The sequence below is a fragment of the Astatotilapia calliptera genome, chromosome 19 (assembly GCF_900246225.1).
Source record: "Astatotilapia calliptera chromosome 19, fAstCal1.2, whole genome shotgun sequence".
Classification (NCBI taxonomy): domain Eukaryota; kingdom Metazoa; phylum Chordata; class Actinopteri; order Cichliformes; family Cichlidae; genus Astatotilapia; species Astatotilapia calliptera.
In genome coordinates this window covers 3,542,501-3,561,052 of record NC_039320.1, presented here as the reverse complement: position 1 = coordinate 3,561,052, position 18,552 = coordinate 3,542,501, and the positions used below count along the sequence as shown (strand labels likewise).

General features: G+C 43.5%; 2 protein-coding genes across 5 annotated transcripts in view; both read right to left on the bottom strand.

Moving 5' to 3' along the window:
- The window catches only part of eif2ak3 (eukaryotic translation initiation factor 2-alpha kinase 3), a 29,290-nt gene extending 17,253 nt beyond the window's left edge, over nt 1–12,037 (bottom strand). The window contains exons 1-2 of one of the 2 annotated variants that reach the window (XM_026151613.1): nt 9,846–12,037; nt 1,524–1,653 (exon numbers count right to left, since the gene is read on the bottom strand). In XM_026151613.1, coding sequence (XP_026007398.1) covers nt 1,524–1,653; nt 9,846–10,147 — 432 coding nt within the window. In that variant the 5' untranslated portion in view covers nt 10,148–12,037. Of the gene's footprint in view, nt 1–1,523; nt 1,654–9,348 lie in introns of both variants that reach the window. The other variant, XM_026151614.1, reaches the window with a different exon arrangement.
- Nucleotides 12,038–12,106: 69 nt separating this feature from the next.
- rpia (ribose 5-phosphate isomerase A (ribose 5-phosphate epimerase)) overlaps nt 12,107–18,552 on the bottom strand; it is a 7,939-nt gene continuing 1,493 nt past the window's right edge. For all 3 annotated transcript variants that reach the window (XM_026151615.1, XM_026151617.1, XM_026151616.1), the window contains 6 exons: nt 18,381–18,440; nt 18,080–18,144; nt 17,931–17,999; nt 15,414–15,555; nt 14,041–14,140; nt 12,107–13,946 (listed from right to left, as the gene is read on the bottom strand). In XM_026151615.1, coding sequence (XP_026007400.1) covers nt 13,849–13,946; nt 14,041–14,140; nt 15,414–15,555; nt 17,931–17,999; nt 18,080–18,144; nt 18,381–18,440 — 534 coding nt within the window. In that variant the 3' untranslated portion in view covers nt 12,107–13,848. The remainder of the gene's footprint in view (nt 13,947–14,040; nt 14,141–15,413; nt 15,556–17,930; nt 18,000–18,079; nt 18,145–18,380; nt 18,441–18,552) is intronic.

Here is an 18,552-nt window from a genome sequence, read left to right as displayed (position 1 = left end):
AGAACCATGCAGGACATCGAGTCATTTAAATTTAAAAGGGTTGATTCTGATGACGCTGGTGGAGAAGCTATCTTATGCATACTGTACATACTGTATGTGCATCACAGAATCTCTAGAGGTTCTCCACACTTGCAAGAATCCCAGATTTTGAAAGAAAATGGTAATGAAGCTCGATTCATTTTCCAAATCTCACAGACGGCACGTTTCAACCACATGCCCACGAGATGCTCGAGTCTAAAGGCTGCCTTTGAAATGCAACCCAGCATTATAGCAGCTGATTTCAGTGATTAGTTCCCTTCTTCTAATTGTAGCTTTACTAATCAATGAAGTCAGCAGCTGTAGTTTTAAAAGCTGGAACCAAAAAGAAAATTAAGCATGTGTCATTCAGACTTTTCAGGCTGAATGACACATGCTTGAGTATCACTTCACCCTTCATTATGAAAGGTCCTTAAATATTTGAATGAAAGTCTCCCACAGTGAGTAACTCTGAATTGCTATTTTGGGACTGCAGCTGCTTATTTTACACTTTCATTTTATACACACTGTTACACCAGTTGTATTTCCTTTATCATTTGGTGAATAAATACATATATATATATCTGTGCTATACACCACATAATCAAAGAAATTTCTAGGAAACATTTACAGCAAACTGCAACGCGACCCCTAGAAAAACAGGATATCAGAAATGTTTTAAACTTAATGAACTACGTCTGGATCGCTCTGTTATTGTTACCTCAGTAATGAAGCAGTCAGAGTTCCTTACATTCAGACATGCTCTACCAGCACCAGCAGACTAACATTAAACTGATCTCAGCAGCCACCCAGACCCTTGTTAGTATCAGAGGCTTTTTCCCTGAGGCAAAACTCTCGCAGAGAGCGAGTCCACATCAAAGTGAACCATGGGCATGTTTCTAGCATGCAACACTCTGGTCTCGCTCTGGGCTCCACTTCACTTTCAGCACGTCTGTGTGGGCGGTTTAAGCTTCAGTATACATGTAGACGCGAGGGTCTTGCTGTGCTTGTATGTGTAAACTACTACAGTCAACAAAGAGGCTAATCCTCCAGGCGAATCAGCTACTCTCAGATTTACGCGGGGGTGTGAAGCATGTCTGGTGTCTATTGCGCTGTGTGTGTGTGTGTGTACATATGAAATGTATGTAAGCAACAACAACCCTTGCTTGACTGTTTAAAGTGCAGAGAGTTCAATTACTAGTCTTGGAGTCTGCAGAGAGAGAGCCAGGAGGGACAGTGTTTGTTTTGAGGAAGAGACAGAGATGAGACTGCATCCTTAACCTCCCCCTGACATGTAGATTTTGGAAATCATCTTTTAGTAGATATTAATAACACAAACAAAGGTGTTTTAACCTGTGTAAGTGGCTTAAGTTGACCTTTGCTTATTCCTTAAGGCTGGTATTTAAATTTTAATTCCTGCAGTGGCATTTAGTCAGACTAAAGCTAAGTTTTCCTCCTATTTTCCACTGAAATGAAAAGAAAGTAGGGAAACAAAGACATGGATTTACCTCAGGTTTGCTGAGGCTGGAGGACACTAAGGAACCTGAACCGACATCTAGGTCCCACTGCTTCCTGCCCTGGTTGTGAGGATCTAAAGCAGAGATCCGTCCATCCAGGGTACTGATGATTACCAGAGACCTGTGGATAGAACATACACATACTTTGAAATACTTTCCAAATGAGGGTTCATAGAGCTATCACCGCACATCAACACAAGGGCGCCGGTATACCGCTGTTGAAAAGACTGCTTAAGGCTCGTCTGTGCACTCATGAGCACTCTGCGAGCTGATTTTAAATTTCAAAAGACATTAAAGCCGACGTTGCCCTTTAATGCAGTCCTATAAGTGTGTGTGTGTGTGTGTGGGGGGGGGGGGGGGGGGGGGGGGGTGTTCTAACCCCTTCACAGATAAGACACTAAAGGGCAAACTGTGAAGGGGTGTCTTCTCTTTTCTAGTCTGCACTTGTTTAGGAATCAAGGTGACCTTCAACAGCAGCTAACAGCACATCTGTGCCCCTTTGTTTTAGTTTTTGGGGGGTGGGGGGCATACTAACTACAGAGGATGATCACCATATGTACCACACACACTGTGACTGTGTGAAACCATGAATTTTCAGTTATGGTTTATCATATCTATCAAGTATGTCAAAGGGGCTAAAGTCTTTCACCAATAGGAGAGAAGATTTTATAAATTATTGTTATGATAGTATTGTAATCATCCCCCAGCTCTATAGCTATACCAAATTACTTTATCTAAGGTAAGAAAAATAATAATAAAAGTACTTTTATTCCCCATTGATGTGCAAACGCAGCAATATTTAATAACAACTCTGTTTTCTTTTTCCTCTCATTTTCCTAGTAACAGCCTGACTGAAACATTATTGAGACATCCCGCCCCACCCCTCCACTCGGTTCTTAGGTCTTCTGCCGCATTGCTTGTCAATCATGTCCAGAGCTCCGGTGGGGGCAACATCCCAGCTATTGATCTGTATCCGTCTCGAGGAGCTGCTGTCAACAGGGCATTTAGCTTTATTTAACTGGTGAGGGTCTGCCGTGTACACATGCAGTTTCTGAGAACCCACTGCTCTCACATCCACACAGCTGGGACCCAGGCAGCTTCCCTCTGTTGGCCACCAGAGCACACTGGGATTTCAACCATCTCCCTCAAGGGCAACTAGACAGAAGTTGCTGAGGGAAACTAGTGAATACAATATTACAATATTATGTGTTCACTTTCCCGTGTTGCGCTGTCACATCCAGTTTGGTTCATTTACATGCACAGTGACATCTATCAACTAGCTTGAGTACATTTAATAATAGCATCATCCACTGCATCTATCACTTAGACTGCTAATGATTGGCCATAATGCCTTATTGATTTCTGCTATCGAACAGTCTTCAGTCATGAAGGGGAAGGAGCATGTTGGAGGATGTTAAAGCTTTTGGACAACTTACAAATTGATTGTTTCTGAGAGTGCAAATCAATTTTAGGAAGGTTTCTCTTCTGTTACGCCGCAGTCGCTGACACATTCACGGGGAGCTGCACGCGCCGCTGTGGAGCAGCAAGACTGCAAGTCTGCATAAAAATGCAAATAAGATCACTTAACAGTAATGGGCCATGTGTCTTTCAGGCCTATCGAAGCCAAGATTATCTCCCCCAAATCTGCTCCGAGCATTATCAGCTTCGCCACTTGCGCTCAAGAGTAGCGTACTGAGAAAAACATTGTTTTTTTTCCCTTTTCTTTCTTTTCTTTTCTTTTTTTAAATCCTCCAAGCCACCAATAAAAACAGAGCGCTAAAGCCCGCTCTCACTCTCTCAATTGGCTGCGAGACCCTGCCAAAAATATTTGGCTGATTGGTTGTTGCTAAGCAGTCGAGTCTCTGAGAAGGCGGAAGCTTTCGGCGGCCTTCGCTCGGCCAGACCCGCCCCCACCACCACGGAGTCATGCTGTGAATGTAGAAAGTGATGAAGAAGTCGCTCAAGTTCAACTTCAGAGATGGAAGAAGAGTAATCAGGAGATATAAGAATTTCACTCGGCGAGGGAGATCAAAGGCTTTTGTGGACTCTTTGTACTCCAGATAAAGGATAAGAATGAGTAGATTTGAGGGTGCGGGCTGGGGGAGGCACTTAATTTTACAACTTAGGTACCAGGATAGAGATGGAGAAAACGAGCTGTGGGGGAGGGAGCAGCTACGAAAATAGCAGCTAACCAAAAACTGTGACACAAAACAAATAGCCCTACTGTATCATTTAGAGCTGGAGGCAATTTATTTTCCACGTCTGAGCCCTGAGACGCTGCAGCACTGCTCATCACCAAAGGGATAACATGTAGCCTGTGGGGCTGCTGCTGCCAGCTGTGACAGACGCAGGCGGTGGAGACACTGAAGAGTATGTTTGAATGGAGACTGAGCAAAATAAAATTTAAAAAAAAAAAAGGAGAAAAAAGGGAAAGAGAGTGTTGTGAGGCTGCCAACACACTGGGGGTTGTTAGTGTCCTCGCCTTTAATGTTGTCAAAAGTGTCATAATAGTCCTGACTGCTTCTTCAATCACAGAGCGTATGGCGGAGCAGGGAGCCAATTAGCCTCACTCTCGCAAGACTCTACTCCTCAGAGATGCTCGGCCTCAGTCTGCTCACACCGGCAAAGCTGAGCTGCTGGTAAACACACTCCCATTGAAGGAAACAACCAGGATGTTTACACAGGCTGAGTCTCCAAGGATGCGAGGAACCGCCGAACCGGGCCAATCCCAGCAAGCCTGCCGTGTCCCGGCAGCCAATGGAAGCTCTGTTTTTCCCTGCTCGTTTAGCCAATGGGTGGCGAGCTCTGCGGACTTCGAGCCAATGGCGGAGCACGGATGCTTGTAACCATGCAACAGCAAAGCAGCCCGGGCTGTGGAGTTCTGCTGCCGCGCTGCTGCCGCTCAGCCGAACTCACAGCCACTGAGAGGCAGAGAAAAAAAAAATATGAGAGCATGGGGAGCACGTGGTGAGAAAGTTATGGATGCAGCTCTGAGCCGGCCGCACCCAATACCAACACAGCTGCACCAGCAGGAGGAAAGGAAAAAAAATGGGTCATGTGCAATCCTTTAAACAGTGCACTGTCTGACGGGCAACGCCACAGAAAAGCTCTAAATATGACATTGTCGATTACCACGGCAATGCAAGCAGAGCTGGCTGCTTCAAAAGAGACAGCAAAGGGTGTCGCAAATGTGCTTGACATGACATCAAAATGCCACTTACCCTAAGGTGACATCTTTCATGAAAGGTCACATAACACCAGAGCTTAATCACAGATTAATGTGATCTGAAGGTTTACATAACTGTCCCTGGACCTGCTAAATAAACAAGTGATCATGTTTGTAGGTCTTTGTCCCAGCAGGAGAAAGCCTTCAGTGGCCTCAAGTGGAAAAGCTGTGGCGAATAGTTGGCCATACATGCATGGCGAGTGCAGCACAGAGAGCACAGGGTGTGGTTTTTTAACAGAAAAAAAAACAACTTCTAGTACAAGCATAAAAACACACACACACACCATTTAAAAGTGTCACTATCTCTCTCCTCCTCTTTTCTCTCCTGCAGAAGTGCGCTCTTCTCTCCAGCCTCACACGTGGTAAAATATAAACTCTATGGCGCCACGCTCCTGCCGCCCGATTGGCTGGGGCGCAGCTCCGATCCGCGGATGTGATTCGTTGTTGCTAAGCAGTGAGGAGCTGTTGAGAGTGAAAACAAGACAGCGTGGTCCTGCTAACTACCAGCCAACTCTAGAGTTTTCATCCTCCCCTCCCTCCTTTTCTCGCTCCCGTTCTCTCAGAGTATCGCACCTTTTTTTTTTTGCCTCTGCCCCACCCATACTGCAGTGCTGCTAGACGGGGGTCCTGCCGACTTACCGAAATAGCCACTGACCTAATAAATTCACTCATTCTGATAATCGGATTCGAACAACACTGCTGTCAAGCAGTCACACATTCAAAAGACTGTTTACAGTTTCTACCTCTGTACATGCGAGCATCTTCTATGATCTCGGACTGTGTTCATCAAGTGCAGAGAAATTCAGGAGGTCAGACACAAAGACTCTAAAGGTCAGCATTAAAAAGCACCAGGCAGCACTTAAAAAACAAAACATGGTTACATAAGGAACGGACAATGAGGATAAAACAGGTAAAAAGATCTTATATAAGCTCGTTTAAAGCCACTGTGAGCTTGGTAAGTGGAGTTATATATTCAGACCTCTGCAGGAAAACAAGCGCCGGGTTTAAAGAAGCCAGTTTTGAGCGATCAATTACGAGCTTCTCCAGTGATGGAGTTCAATCAGCTTCATCGCGACCTGTTATTTTTGGGGACAGTAGTGTCTATTATTAAAACGCACTCAGCAGCTCCCTGGTTACACAGAGCAGACTAAAGATACAATGTGAGGAAAATGAAAAAAAATAAAAACTCTTCACTTCATCCTTTACCTAACTATAGCCAGACCCGTGCAGTCAACTCAAATTCTGAGCACCAGCCCGTCTACGACGCAATTGGCCGCCAAGTCGCCCAGCTTGGCCGATTGGCTGTTGCTAAGCAGTAGGCTGGTGGGAGCCAGCCTGCGAGCACGGCGGCCCAGAAGAGCTGTTGCAGCTACGGGGCCCTGAGGGTGGGTGGAGCGGGGAGGGGGCAGTCGGGGGAGCACGTTCAAACAGAGCTGCTGTCCTCTCACCTCCAAGTGCTCCCGAAGGTGCTGAAGGGCCCCGTGGAGCACTTGCTGGCAGAGGCTTTAAACTTGGCAGGGCAAACACACACACGGTTCGCACATATACACACACTAAAGGGTTAAATCCTATATGTACACATATACGTGCGCCGAGACAGACGTAAACACCACGTCTCCAGGGCGACGTTTACGGCACGAGGATGAAAGCGTTAAAGGTGAAGCGACAGCCGACACAACAGCAGGCTCGTCGCACGCTGAATGCCGGATCAAAGCAAACATCTACAATATTTATAGATTACAGGATAGAGAAGTGGAAGGAGGGGCTTTTATAAATGACAGAAATTGAAAAACGCTGACATCTGAGCGCTGACTGGTTTTCAAGAGTTTGCCTTTGAAGTGCTCGACTCCCAAATCTCAATCAGAAGTAGAAGAAAACAACAACAACAAAAAGAAAAGCAGGTCTTTACTCGAGATCTATTATACTTTATATAAAATGGGATCCAGATGTGAGAGTTATGATGTTCTTAACAAAGCACTAAAGTTACTGGGATGCTTGAAAAGTAGAAAGAGTAGTTAAATCCAGAGCAGTACAGGGTGCCACTTACTGCCACAGGGTCTGTTTGACTTGGAAAGTCAAGCAGGTAAAAGTCCCAAAAGGTCGCAGAATGTTTTCAAAAAGCTGACCTAATTAACGGTGGGAGATGTTCAACTTCACCGTTTCACATTCATTTTAACCAAATAAAAGTTCACTGTCGCTATTATAAATATAAGCAACACATTTCAAACAACTTCCTTTAAAAACAGGCAATTTCCACGCTTCCTGAAAATGTGTTTTCTGACATTTAAGGCGCCTCTTATTTGTTTATTTTTTTAGTTAAATTAGCCCCTTTACAAGAGAAACCTACCTAAAAATCACTCTTTTTTGTTTCTTGTGACATTTCTAAAGTTCAGCAACAACTCTGTAGGCGGACAGATGGAAATGGAGCACTCGGCAGTGTATACTCAAGGGATGACATTAAAAAGCAGCGTGTGTGTGAGGATAAGGGGTGTCAGAGAAGAAGCAGGGGGAGACTTAAATTCAAGGGCGAGAGACAAAGAGAATAAATGCAAAGGAGAGACTGGTGTGGTCGGGCTTGCTCCGATGTAACCCTGGAAAAACAAAACCTTACAAACAACAACTACTAAAGTCGAGAGACCATTAGTCCACAACTTCTAAACATACTGCTCAAAAGACTTATTTATATAAGGTGACAAAAAAACAGAAAAGAAAAAAGCCGGTAGTTTGTGGCGAAAAAGCCTGGAAATATGTAAGAGAGCGAACAGAAAGCAAGTAGAGAGTGTGACACGGCAGGGAGAAAGCGAGCAGTGGAAGGGTGTGACCAGCACCAGGGTGAACGCTCAGGAGTTTTCCTGCAGCAGCTGAGGTGGCTGGCAGGGGAATATTCTGCTTCTACCTGTTAATTACGTTCATCTTGATATTGTACGGCAGATGCCAGGCAGGAGCTTTTGTGTTGTCCTCGTCCCACGAGTTTACCCTGGTAAAACTGTGGCTTTGTGCAGGGTGTAAAAAAAAAAGAAAAAAAGAGTGCGGCAGTACTCTGAAAGATTTTGGGAAATCTTTCATTTTTCCCAACCAAGTAACTACACCTCTTGACTTGAGTATGGCGGGACAGACTGCACAGCATGCCGAGTTGCCCCCTGCTGTGAAAGAGCATTGTTTATATAGCACCTCGAACACCCAGGGCTAGCACGCGGTGCTTCGGGTCTTGTCAGAAAACTTTAAAGTGAGCCTGGGGTGTAAAAAAGGTTGGCAGAAAATTGGCGGCACGCTGCGTTTCAGCCGTCAAGTAGATACAATGGCAGCAAGCTCGAACATTAAGGTGATGAAACGACACCGCGCATCTTCAAAAGGTTCGACTCTAACAAGGTTTTCGATGTTATGACTCCCTCAGGAAAACAGACAGCGTATTCAGAATAATACATAGGGAATAATTTATTACAGGACCTCAGGACCTTGGATACCTAAAGCAAGAAAGCGTGCTGATATAATCCTGATTCAAGGAGCTATATTACACTCAAAAAGTGGGTGTAATGGACTTGTAAAGGTAAAAATAAGATGAAAGAACAGAAAAGGAACACAATGCGCCAAACATCTAAGGTGGGCGTCAAACCTACTGTTTACCAAGGAAGACAAAATCAATGCCCTCCCCACTGTGAGATGCAGCGAGAACTGCATCTCACTTTGGGCAGCAGCAGCAGCAGTAATCTAACAGGACTGGGTAAACATGTGGTCTGTGTCAGACTGTAAACTTTTCACTGGCGGCATCCAGGGGACTTTCTCAGCAGTGCCGCATGCCTTTTCAAGGTGTTATGTGAAAATGTAACTGCGCTAAACACGTTAGAGTTGTATTTTATGTCTGAGGTTAAAGCACTGACATGCAGCATGGTCTCAGGTGCGTCTGAGACACCGCCCCCCCCCCTCCCTCCCACAGCAACAGCAGCAGCAGCAGCAAGGTGTAGCAAACCTGAGCTCCTTCTGTCAAACAAACAACAGCTTGTCATTTTGCATACTTTTACATGTATCTTCTCCGGGGCCACTTTGCTACAGCTTTAAACCGCTAAGATCAACACAAACGCTTTATGCAAAGTGTCCAACTCAACGGTTAAGAGCATAATAAACAGACTGGTGCATGTAAATGTGATGCAGATTATCTGCAGACAGGAGGGGGACGTCACCAGTTACCGCTGTTATCCTGCTCTATCGTTTTATAATAAACGAATCTTGCATTTTAAATCTGCAAAGAAAGCAGCAGCTGCATCTTCACTTGGAACATAAATTCCATTCAATGTAACTTGGGGCTGCTTTCAGATCGCTTTTCGGATTAACTCAACCGGGTTTAGGACGGCAGAGCGCATGTGCTCATAGTTGCCTGTATTTCTCCGCAGAGAGAATCAAAAGTTCCAGCAACCATGGCATTTCAGCTCATAACGTGTTCCCCTTTCGCGGTTGGAAAATAACAACAGACTATAGAAAAGCCACTTTCTCCATAAACTGCAAGAAGAAGCTATTCGTCGTACACCAAACTTTCCTGTCAGTTATCTGGGGCGCGTTTTGCCCTGACATGTAACCCACATGTTAGCAACTTACCTAAAACTGCCGACACCAGATAAATACATTAAAACAGCTAGCTCTAGTTAGCGGGGCATTAGCGCATCTGCTACGGTGTGCGTCCATTATCGGACACGAAGCCAAACTCGCTCACAAACGCTTCATTTTCCTGTTCTGCGCTGTGACACTCCACTTAACCTTTCTGTCGCATTATTTTCTTGGCACCGTTTGTAAGGCTGCATATTATAACACGCAGTAAAACGAGGTTTATGAGCAAAGTGGACACAAACAACTAGTTCCCCAGCAACTTCGGAATGCGCCGCTTCGGCGGAGGAATACTAAACAAGAAGTGTCGCTTGACAAAAAAAGTAATAAGTTTAAAATGACTTTACAAATACATTGGGGGAGGGAGGCGTTACTAGTTTGTGTGTTTGTTATTTTAGGGGTCGTCTTTATTTTGTAGGCGCTAGAGTGGTGTTGCGATATAATTAATGTGTAGTTACTTACTATCAGTTGGCAGCTGTTTCTATAATTACCTCGTCTTTCTGACGCTTCCGTTACTTTCTCCATGTGATTCGTCTGCCTCTGACCCATTGTCGTCGTCCTCCACGGTAACGTCTGCTCCAATGACCGAGGTGCCTACGTTCTCCAAGCCACGCTTCATGACTCCTGCACCATCTTGCCCCGCGGTCGAACCTGAATCCCCGGTTGTGGACAGCGGCACCCTCCCGATGGTGGAGCCCTGAGCTTGCGAAGTCCCAAATCCGATAAGCGCTTTCAGCAACAAGAGGAGCACCAGGGAAATGCTCACGTTTCCAAAGTGAAACCCCCTTTCCATTTGTGAGACTGGCACATTAGTGATTAGATTTACATGCCACTGGCCTTGTAAATCTTAACATAAAAAAACTTAAGGTCCAAAAAAAACTGTAGTTAAAACAGAAATCAAAGCTGTGTCTTCTAAAACGCCCTTTTCGGAGATGTTCTTTAAGTAAACATAAACAGCCACTGGGAAACCATGTTATTGCCTTTATACTGGACTCGACTTGCCTTGGTAACGCTGAATCCCGCCTTGTTTCTACACTAGGATTGGTTAGTGGAATCGCCGAGTTTGTTAAAAATTCATGTATCCGCCTCTCGTTGGATAATTTGCTGTCAATCATCTAGACTCGCACACTAAGCAGAATACTATTGCACTACCCATCTGTCACTCAAAGAGGTGGGCTCAGGAAGTCCCAGCCTCCCAAACAGTGTACTGCATTGGCTAATCCGCTGTCTGTCACAGCCACGCAGGCGCATTGACGGCTGCCCGACGACCAGAGCAAAAGGTGACGCAAAAATGTCCTCGATGGCGAATTCCGTAGCGGAGCTGTGATTGGTCCGAGTTGACGTCCTCTAACCAAGAACACAGGTTGGTCTGACAGGCAGGGACGTTATTGGTCAGTTTGCGTCCTGGGTGACTGAATGGAACAACTAGATTCGACATTTAGGCTGTCATTCATGAATTGTTGTCAAGACAGCCAACATGAAAGCATCAACGTGGCTATAGAAGATCGGTGCAGTTCCTGGTCCTGGTCACGAGTTATCGTTCTCAGTTTCATTTACACAGAGATAACAATGACATAATGTCTATAACTCAAGTCACAGGCGAAAAGCTCAAAGCTCTCCATGACATTACAGAACATTTTTTTGTGTTATAAATATATATTACACAAGTTATTATAAACATGTCAAAGCATTTAATATACAAAAGACGAATTTAGCTATGTATTGTACATAAGGGTATTAGCGCATAATCTGTATATAGAACATTTTGTTGTGCTGGCATTAAACTACCTTAAGTACACCAAGCAGATTGAATATCTAGCGCCTCCCTGTGGTCAAAAAGGAGGGTGGTACTTTCCTGCATTCTGCACAAACTCGAGCACAGCTTGTTATATTCATTCCCGTGTGCCCAGTGACTAAACTGCTCCACCGAGGACACCATCTCCTCTTCTCTTTACTGAAGCCTGCACACCTGGAAAACACCACTCTGAGCACTTTGCTGTTCACGCTGATGACTGACACATGACCACCAACCACACTATGAAGTTTGCGGGCAATGCAACAGCAGTGGGCCTCATCAGGGATGACCACCTGGCTTACAGAGAGGTGGTATAACAGTTGGTGTGGAGTCAACAACCTGATCCTGAACGTCGGACTTTGAACATGGTGTCACTGGTCAAGAGGGCACAACATTAGGCTGCACTTCCTGCGCAGGATGACGAGAGCCCCCCTAGTCCCACCCATCCTCACTACATTCTAGAGCGGTACCATAGAGGGCATTTTGACCAGCTGCATCTATGTGTGGAGTGGCTGCTGCAGTACCTCTGATTGGAAGACTGAAGAGAGGCGAGGATGGTGGAAGAAAACCACTGAGGCTCGCCTTCCCTCCATTTAAGACACTGCACCCAAGCGCTGCTTGTTTCGAGGCACAGACATCATCACTGCATCCTCATCCCTCTTTCATGCTCTGTTGTCCCAACCCTCGCATGTTACAGGATTTCTGCTGCTATACAATTTTATATTTCACAATATTTCACCAACTGTAATGAAATTTTGTTCCTTGTATACCTGTTGTACAGTGACTGACAAGGTCAAAGTCAAATAATGTTCAGAAATCACACATTGGTACGGATATCATCTTAATATTTTAACTATTATTCAATTTGCTATTTTGTTAATAGCTTTAAATAAAGGGAAATAAGTGTCAACAAGTATGCTCACACTAAATCACAAAAAAATAAAACAAGACATTGAGTTATAATTTTGGTCCTGTATTGACAAAGAAATTAGAACCTTTGCATCAAAAATAATAATAATCACAGTCAACTGGTAAAGAAAAGAATGGAGAAAAATACCATGCTGGTGCAAAAATATTCCAAACACATTCCCAGATCGCTTAACCTTTCATCTCCAGGCCACTTGAATTTGATTTATGAGACTGGAATAACATTAGAACAGGATCCGAGTGTGTGCACTTCACAGTGTTTTGTTTTTTTTTTTTAAACATATTTGCCAACTGACTGCATTTGCATGACTTGATCTTGAATTTCGCAGCTCTGCCCATGTCCAGAGTCTCTCAGAGTTTTACATTGAAACAAACACATTCACAAAAATAAAACCACAGTGTAAGGCATAGTAAAGTCGAAGGAACAGCTGAATTTGAAAACCATAAGAACAACATGTGATGGCTGATGCAGGCAGAGACAGTAACTTGGCCACAAATATAACATAAGGGATCATTTCTTCAAGGGACAGACTCCATGCTATAAACTGAACTACGAAGATGCAGTTTCACCAACACTGACAACGCTTTTGTCTTAAACTAAAATATTTTAAAGGCATTCAACTATGAAAATGTATTAACTTTTGCTACTTGAATCATAAAGAACATTCTATTACTTTGGTATTACAAGACACAAAATGTACTCATGGTTCTAGTGAAACTTACATAATCTACAGCACGCCAAAGTTAAATAGCATGGCTGTCTACCATCATTACCTACTTCAAGTTATGTTAGTGGGAGGCGTTCAGTGTCCAGATGACTCGTGTAAAGGATAAGTAACGGTCATGCAGGTGACATACAGGCACAAAAAGAACAGAGACAGAGGAAGGAGATGTGTACGTGCATTAGTTTTGCTTTTTTCCTGGACAAACAGCGAGGCTGAGGACTTTAACCTTCAATGATTAGTCTAACTTTACAGGAGCAGTTGTGAAACCTCAGAGGAAACCACATATATTTCCCCAATCTGTCCTCATTCAGGACTGTTGTGTCATGTTAGGCTTCTTCAACAAGGAAACTTGCATTACACTCCACCTTTATATTGTGCATCTTTGTAACACATTACCAGAGGCTTCATAGCTGCACTAGATCATTTTATGCCTCTTGCGCTTAAATTGGGATATTCATTAGTAGTTCTTGCCATCCCTCCAAAAGCAGGGAGACTAGTGCTGACTGCTTACAGGGGTTTTTTTGGTTTTGTCGGCCTAGCAGATGTTTTGACATATAATTATGATATTTATTTTATTATTATTATTATTTTATTTTTTTTAAATGTGCCTTTAAAAAGGTCTTCTTTTTTTAAATCTCAAGGCACTCCTTAATCTGGCTGTGCAGCACTGCAGTGGTTCACCTTAATACTTGAGAACCACAACTCTGCAGAGACTCTGTCAAACCTGCTAACTGCAGAAGAGCCAAAATTCCCAGTGTGACCGGGAAGACAAACTGGGGACATTACAGGCTAAGAAAGAAGATGCGACGCACTTGATTTTACTCATCAGGCACTTTAAAACTCTGAAGCACCACCAGCAGGATGAGAAAACCAAGTGATCTTCAGTGAGATCCTAGTGAGATGTGTGAAAACTGCCTTGCTTTGCAGGAGGTGCAGCTCAACCCAAACAGTAGGGCACCTGGAGGAAATCAAGACTATGGCACTTGTGGGAGCGGTGAGGTCATTCGGAAAGATGAGCAGAGAGAGATTGTGTTGATGGTGGAAAACTCAGTTGACCGCAGGATCTCGAACCTGCACGCTTCCGTCCTCCATGCCAAAGTAGGCCCTTTCGGCCATCCCTACGAAGAGCCCGGTCTCTACCACACCTGTAAGCACACAGAGACAGGCTGAGCACTCTGAACACTGATGGATGGACCAATATACTTACAACAACAATGAGACACGCCCCAAGCTCCTCACCTGGGATCATCTTGATTGCAGTGTTCACTTCCTTCCAGTTCTGAGCATGCTCAAACTTCCAGTCCAGGATGAAGTTGCTATTATCAGTGACCACGGGACCCTGAAAGCCACAAATACATAACCCAGTCACTCCAGCAAAGTACGGGAACACACGCAAAGCTTGTTATCTCAGGCGCTGGAAATATAATTGTTCTCCTTAGCAGTTTACAAAACGCGAGTGTGGTCTGCCACATGTAATTACTAAGTGATCGTGTGCGATTATAAAGGAAGTTTTAATTAAATAACAGCATGTCTGATCGTCAAGGATCTGTGAGTAAACAAACTGTCCCACTCATTAGCACTCAAAACAGTTTCCAGGCTCAACAGCATAAAAAAGGAAAAACAAAAAAAAGAGAAAAAAAAAAGCAATGAAAACATTAAGAGCTGGAATAATAAACAGAGGCTCCCGTCTCTCGCTGGATGTTGTTCATTTGAAAGAACAGAGTAGGAGGCAAATCATTAAAGTCTGCAGAGTGTTAATGAGGCAGTTACGGCGCCTGTGTAGGCGGCTTTGCCCTCCGCTTTCAGTGTAAACTTTCCTCAGTTTCACACAGTTGTCACAAGCCTCTAACGAAGCCGACTCACGAGGCCACGCAGTTAGTTAATTGCACTGGATTGACACTACAGGCACTGCAGCCAATGAGCTGGTCCACAGCAGCACTAAGTCTTCCTCAAAGTTACTCAAAAACCGTTTAACTATGTGCTCCTCGCTTCACCAAGTTCAGTAAACGACTTATAGAAAAATGTAAAGTCCCGGTTATTGTTTGTGGGTTCAACTCCTTCATGTGAAGCCCAGTGTAATGCTTCACTGTCACTGATGAGGCAGTATCACCATCCATCATCACATCCTTCAATTTGGACACACTTAAAGATAAAAATACTAGTAGGTAGGATAAGTGAAATGAGATGATCAGAGGGTAAAAATCACCTTTTACACTGAGGCCAGCTACACAGGCAACATCAGGCTGATATACACGGCAGCATTTTTGATTCTGTTTTATGGGAAGGGTTAAAATGTTGCTAATAAAAGTAGAAAATGGGGCTCAGTGACTGCGGTGTAGCACCTATGGAAGTCTGGTCGGGACAAACAACAGTCCCCAGAAGCAAACAAAGGCTATTAACCAATATGCTGCCACTGAAATGTCTCTTTTATGCACAGCCTATGGCTAAATTTAAACTTAAATTCTTTTTTAACTGTTGATTAACGCTAAAAGTTCAATGGTAAGTTTGAGAACCACTGAATGAAAATCCAGGAGGAAAACCAAAGCAAAGCTGTGAGCAATGAAACAGAGGTGCAGCTGAGATGTCACAGATGTTAGAGTCAGTCCACTTACTGCTTTGCTGACAGCCATTCTTAAGTTAGCCTCGCCTCCAAAACGCTTGGCTATTGTTCTGGAGACGGGAACATGCGCCATGGGGATAACCTCAACGGGAACTCCTTTCTTCCACTGTTGGCCCAGAGCTTTGGAGTCCTTCCTGGAGTTGTGGAGAAAGGGAACGAATCAAATCTGGACGAATGATCCTCACATAGATACAGATCAGTCTAAAACCTGTTTTTATTTTAGTAAAAGAAAATGAATACAAATATTTAATACTTAAAGTGTCTTATTTGGTACCCGATGTGGCTGTGATAGCTGATGTGGCAGCAGCGAGTGTCAGTTTACTTAGAATGAAAGGACACATTTCCATCACTGGTTCAAAGCTGTGGTAAAACTGGTGCTGTCTTGGAATTACAAGCACTCGTACACGGTAACGCTACAAAGACACTTTCCTATCATATTGAACCGTCTGCCAAAACATAACGATTAATGACACCTCAACAGATCTCTGAATTCTACGATATTTTAATAAACAGTAGGATTACATGGTTCCTGAGGCCAAAGTCACCTGGATTTAAACTTGTCCAAAGATTTTTAATAGATTCAAGTTAAATTTGCAAACATGGGTTTCCACACCACTCACCTGCCTGGCAGGGTGGCCAGACCCCATCACCCTAAAAAGCCCAAGTGTGCACCTTTAATTATACCCAGATAGTCAAGATCTTCATATGAATAATTTTTCATGTCCTGTACATCCTAAAGGTCGGGTCAGGTTTATATGGTGGATGTTTGGAATCATGCACAGGTTAAGTCCAGTGCAGTTCATTTTTTCTGTTGTAACAGAGTAATTTAATCAACCCTGGTTTTAAAAAAAGTACACTGCTGAGCAATGTTCCCTCTAATTTTTCATGTGTCTGAGCGAACACACAAACTCCCTGAGCGGTCCCTTGGACCCCTGTGAGCAACAGCAGACGTGTGCACTGTGGTCACGCCAGCATCGAATCCATCCAAGTTACACGGTTTATTAAAATAATCAAATTACAGCATTTACATTTATGTTAGACTACTTTATCCCACTTACAATGAAAATAAAAATCTTGTTCATGATCTGTGTAGTATGTTAACACTATTAGATAGATAGATATAGATATATCTATCTATATCAAACTGACTTGTATTACGAGTCTGTGGTCTGGGAGAGAGTCTGTAACTCTCTCTCTGCAAAATGCAGTATATAATGACCAATGTTGGGCAATTAATTATGTAGTTACTTCTTCAAAAAAGTAACTGAGTTTTGCAAACAAAGTTTTTGCAGCTGTTTACCTAAAAATGCAGCCAAGGCGTTTTTTAAATAAACATTTCAAACTATTTACAGAACAATCAGGTGTTCTGCATCAAATCTGATGCCACACAAATTATTTGTGCCACTCCAAAAAATAATTTCTGTCCACTAAGAGATGAAGGAGAACAACAGCCTGATACCTGCAGGCCTGACAACAGGAGCTGTATCACTGCTGTAACACCTGTAACACTCAGCAGTCGCCTCATTGTTCTGACACACACAACAAAACTAGTGACTACACTACACACTAACTACACAAGATTTGCGCTAAATGTCGGAAATCTCTCACATCTCAAAACACACCATCACTCCTAAAACTTCCCCCTTCCTAAACAACTAAATGCAATGTTGCCATGTCATTTTTTGATTGGTCGACATGGTACATTTTTCCACCAATAGGAAAAGGTGGGGTTTTTTTGCTCATAGGCTTTCGAGCGTTTTCCTTATAAAACGCAGTTTTTAACCATTTCCTCCCGCAGTAAATAGAAACAACGATAGTATTCAGGAAGAAAACCAAACATTGCATATATATTTATCATAACTCTGGTTTTACGTGGCCGATCAACACAATTCAAAAACTGGTATAAAGTCCACACTTTTTCCCGTCAGTTGTTCCGTCCGTCCTGCTCACATCTCCAATGGTTGTACACGTTGTCATTAACGTGGCTTCACTCCACATCAGCCGCTTTGCTAACTAAAACACCGGTGTCGGCACATAAGGACGCTGTCATAGCCTGTCAACCACGTTGATTAGCTGCGTATATACGAATGTGAATCGCATCATTGGCTGGACTATGGGATAAGGTGGCATCTTCTAATCCCATACGGGAGCAGCCAGTCACTTATTGACTTACACTGCAAAACAGAGTTGTTAACGTATTAATTTTAATTTCAATTAAGCGTAGATTTTTTTTTTCCTGTGCACAACGCAGATTTTCTGTGCACAAAGAGCGTGCCAGCAGTGCGCAATTGCGCATGCGTGCAGCTTAGAGGGAACATTGCTGCTGAACTACCCGCTTTCATTTCCTTATATTTTGCTAAGAAAATGGAAACATACAACATTCAAAACAGCATGTCAACACAGCCTTAACTCTTAGGCAAGATAGGCCATGTTTAAAAGCTCACTACACCTCTGAATGACCACACCACACTTTCTCTAACATCTGACATTTAGGTTCACTGATACACACCTGTAATCGGCAATTACAACAAAATGTTTAGCACAGCTGGCTACAATCTTCTCCTGAGTCAGGCAGCCACTGGTGAAGAAGAAGAAGAGGATGAATGAGAGAAAACACGACAGATGCTGCTTGCAATCAGACATCTGTACTGTACTCACCCTCCACCTTTTATCAGCGTGAGGTCTTTGTCCACTTCATCTGCTCCGTCAATTGCCACGTCCAGCTGCAAAAGCAAAGGCGGTGATTTTTTATGCAAGCAGACCACTGAGCACAGATACCGGTATATACAAAAGAAACTCCTGAACCATTCCCTAAATGTAGAAAATGCTATAGTCAGCTCTCCCAATCATGTTTTATTTATTTGGTTGGGCTTTGCCCCCTTTTTATTTTTATTGATAGTAAGTAGAGATAGACAGGAAATCAGGGCTTTCAGATTGATTTCCAATGAGCTCATCATACCTCGGGGTGCCTGTCCAGATCTGACAGAGTGAGGCCATGCTGTAGAATCAGCTGACGAGCCTGTGGGACAAAAAACAAAAGAAAAGCACAGAGGAAAGAAAAACACAGTTTTAAGTAAGGGGAAATGATGTTTCAAAGCCATATTGCTCCACACTGTTGTGAAATATGCAAA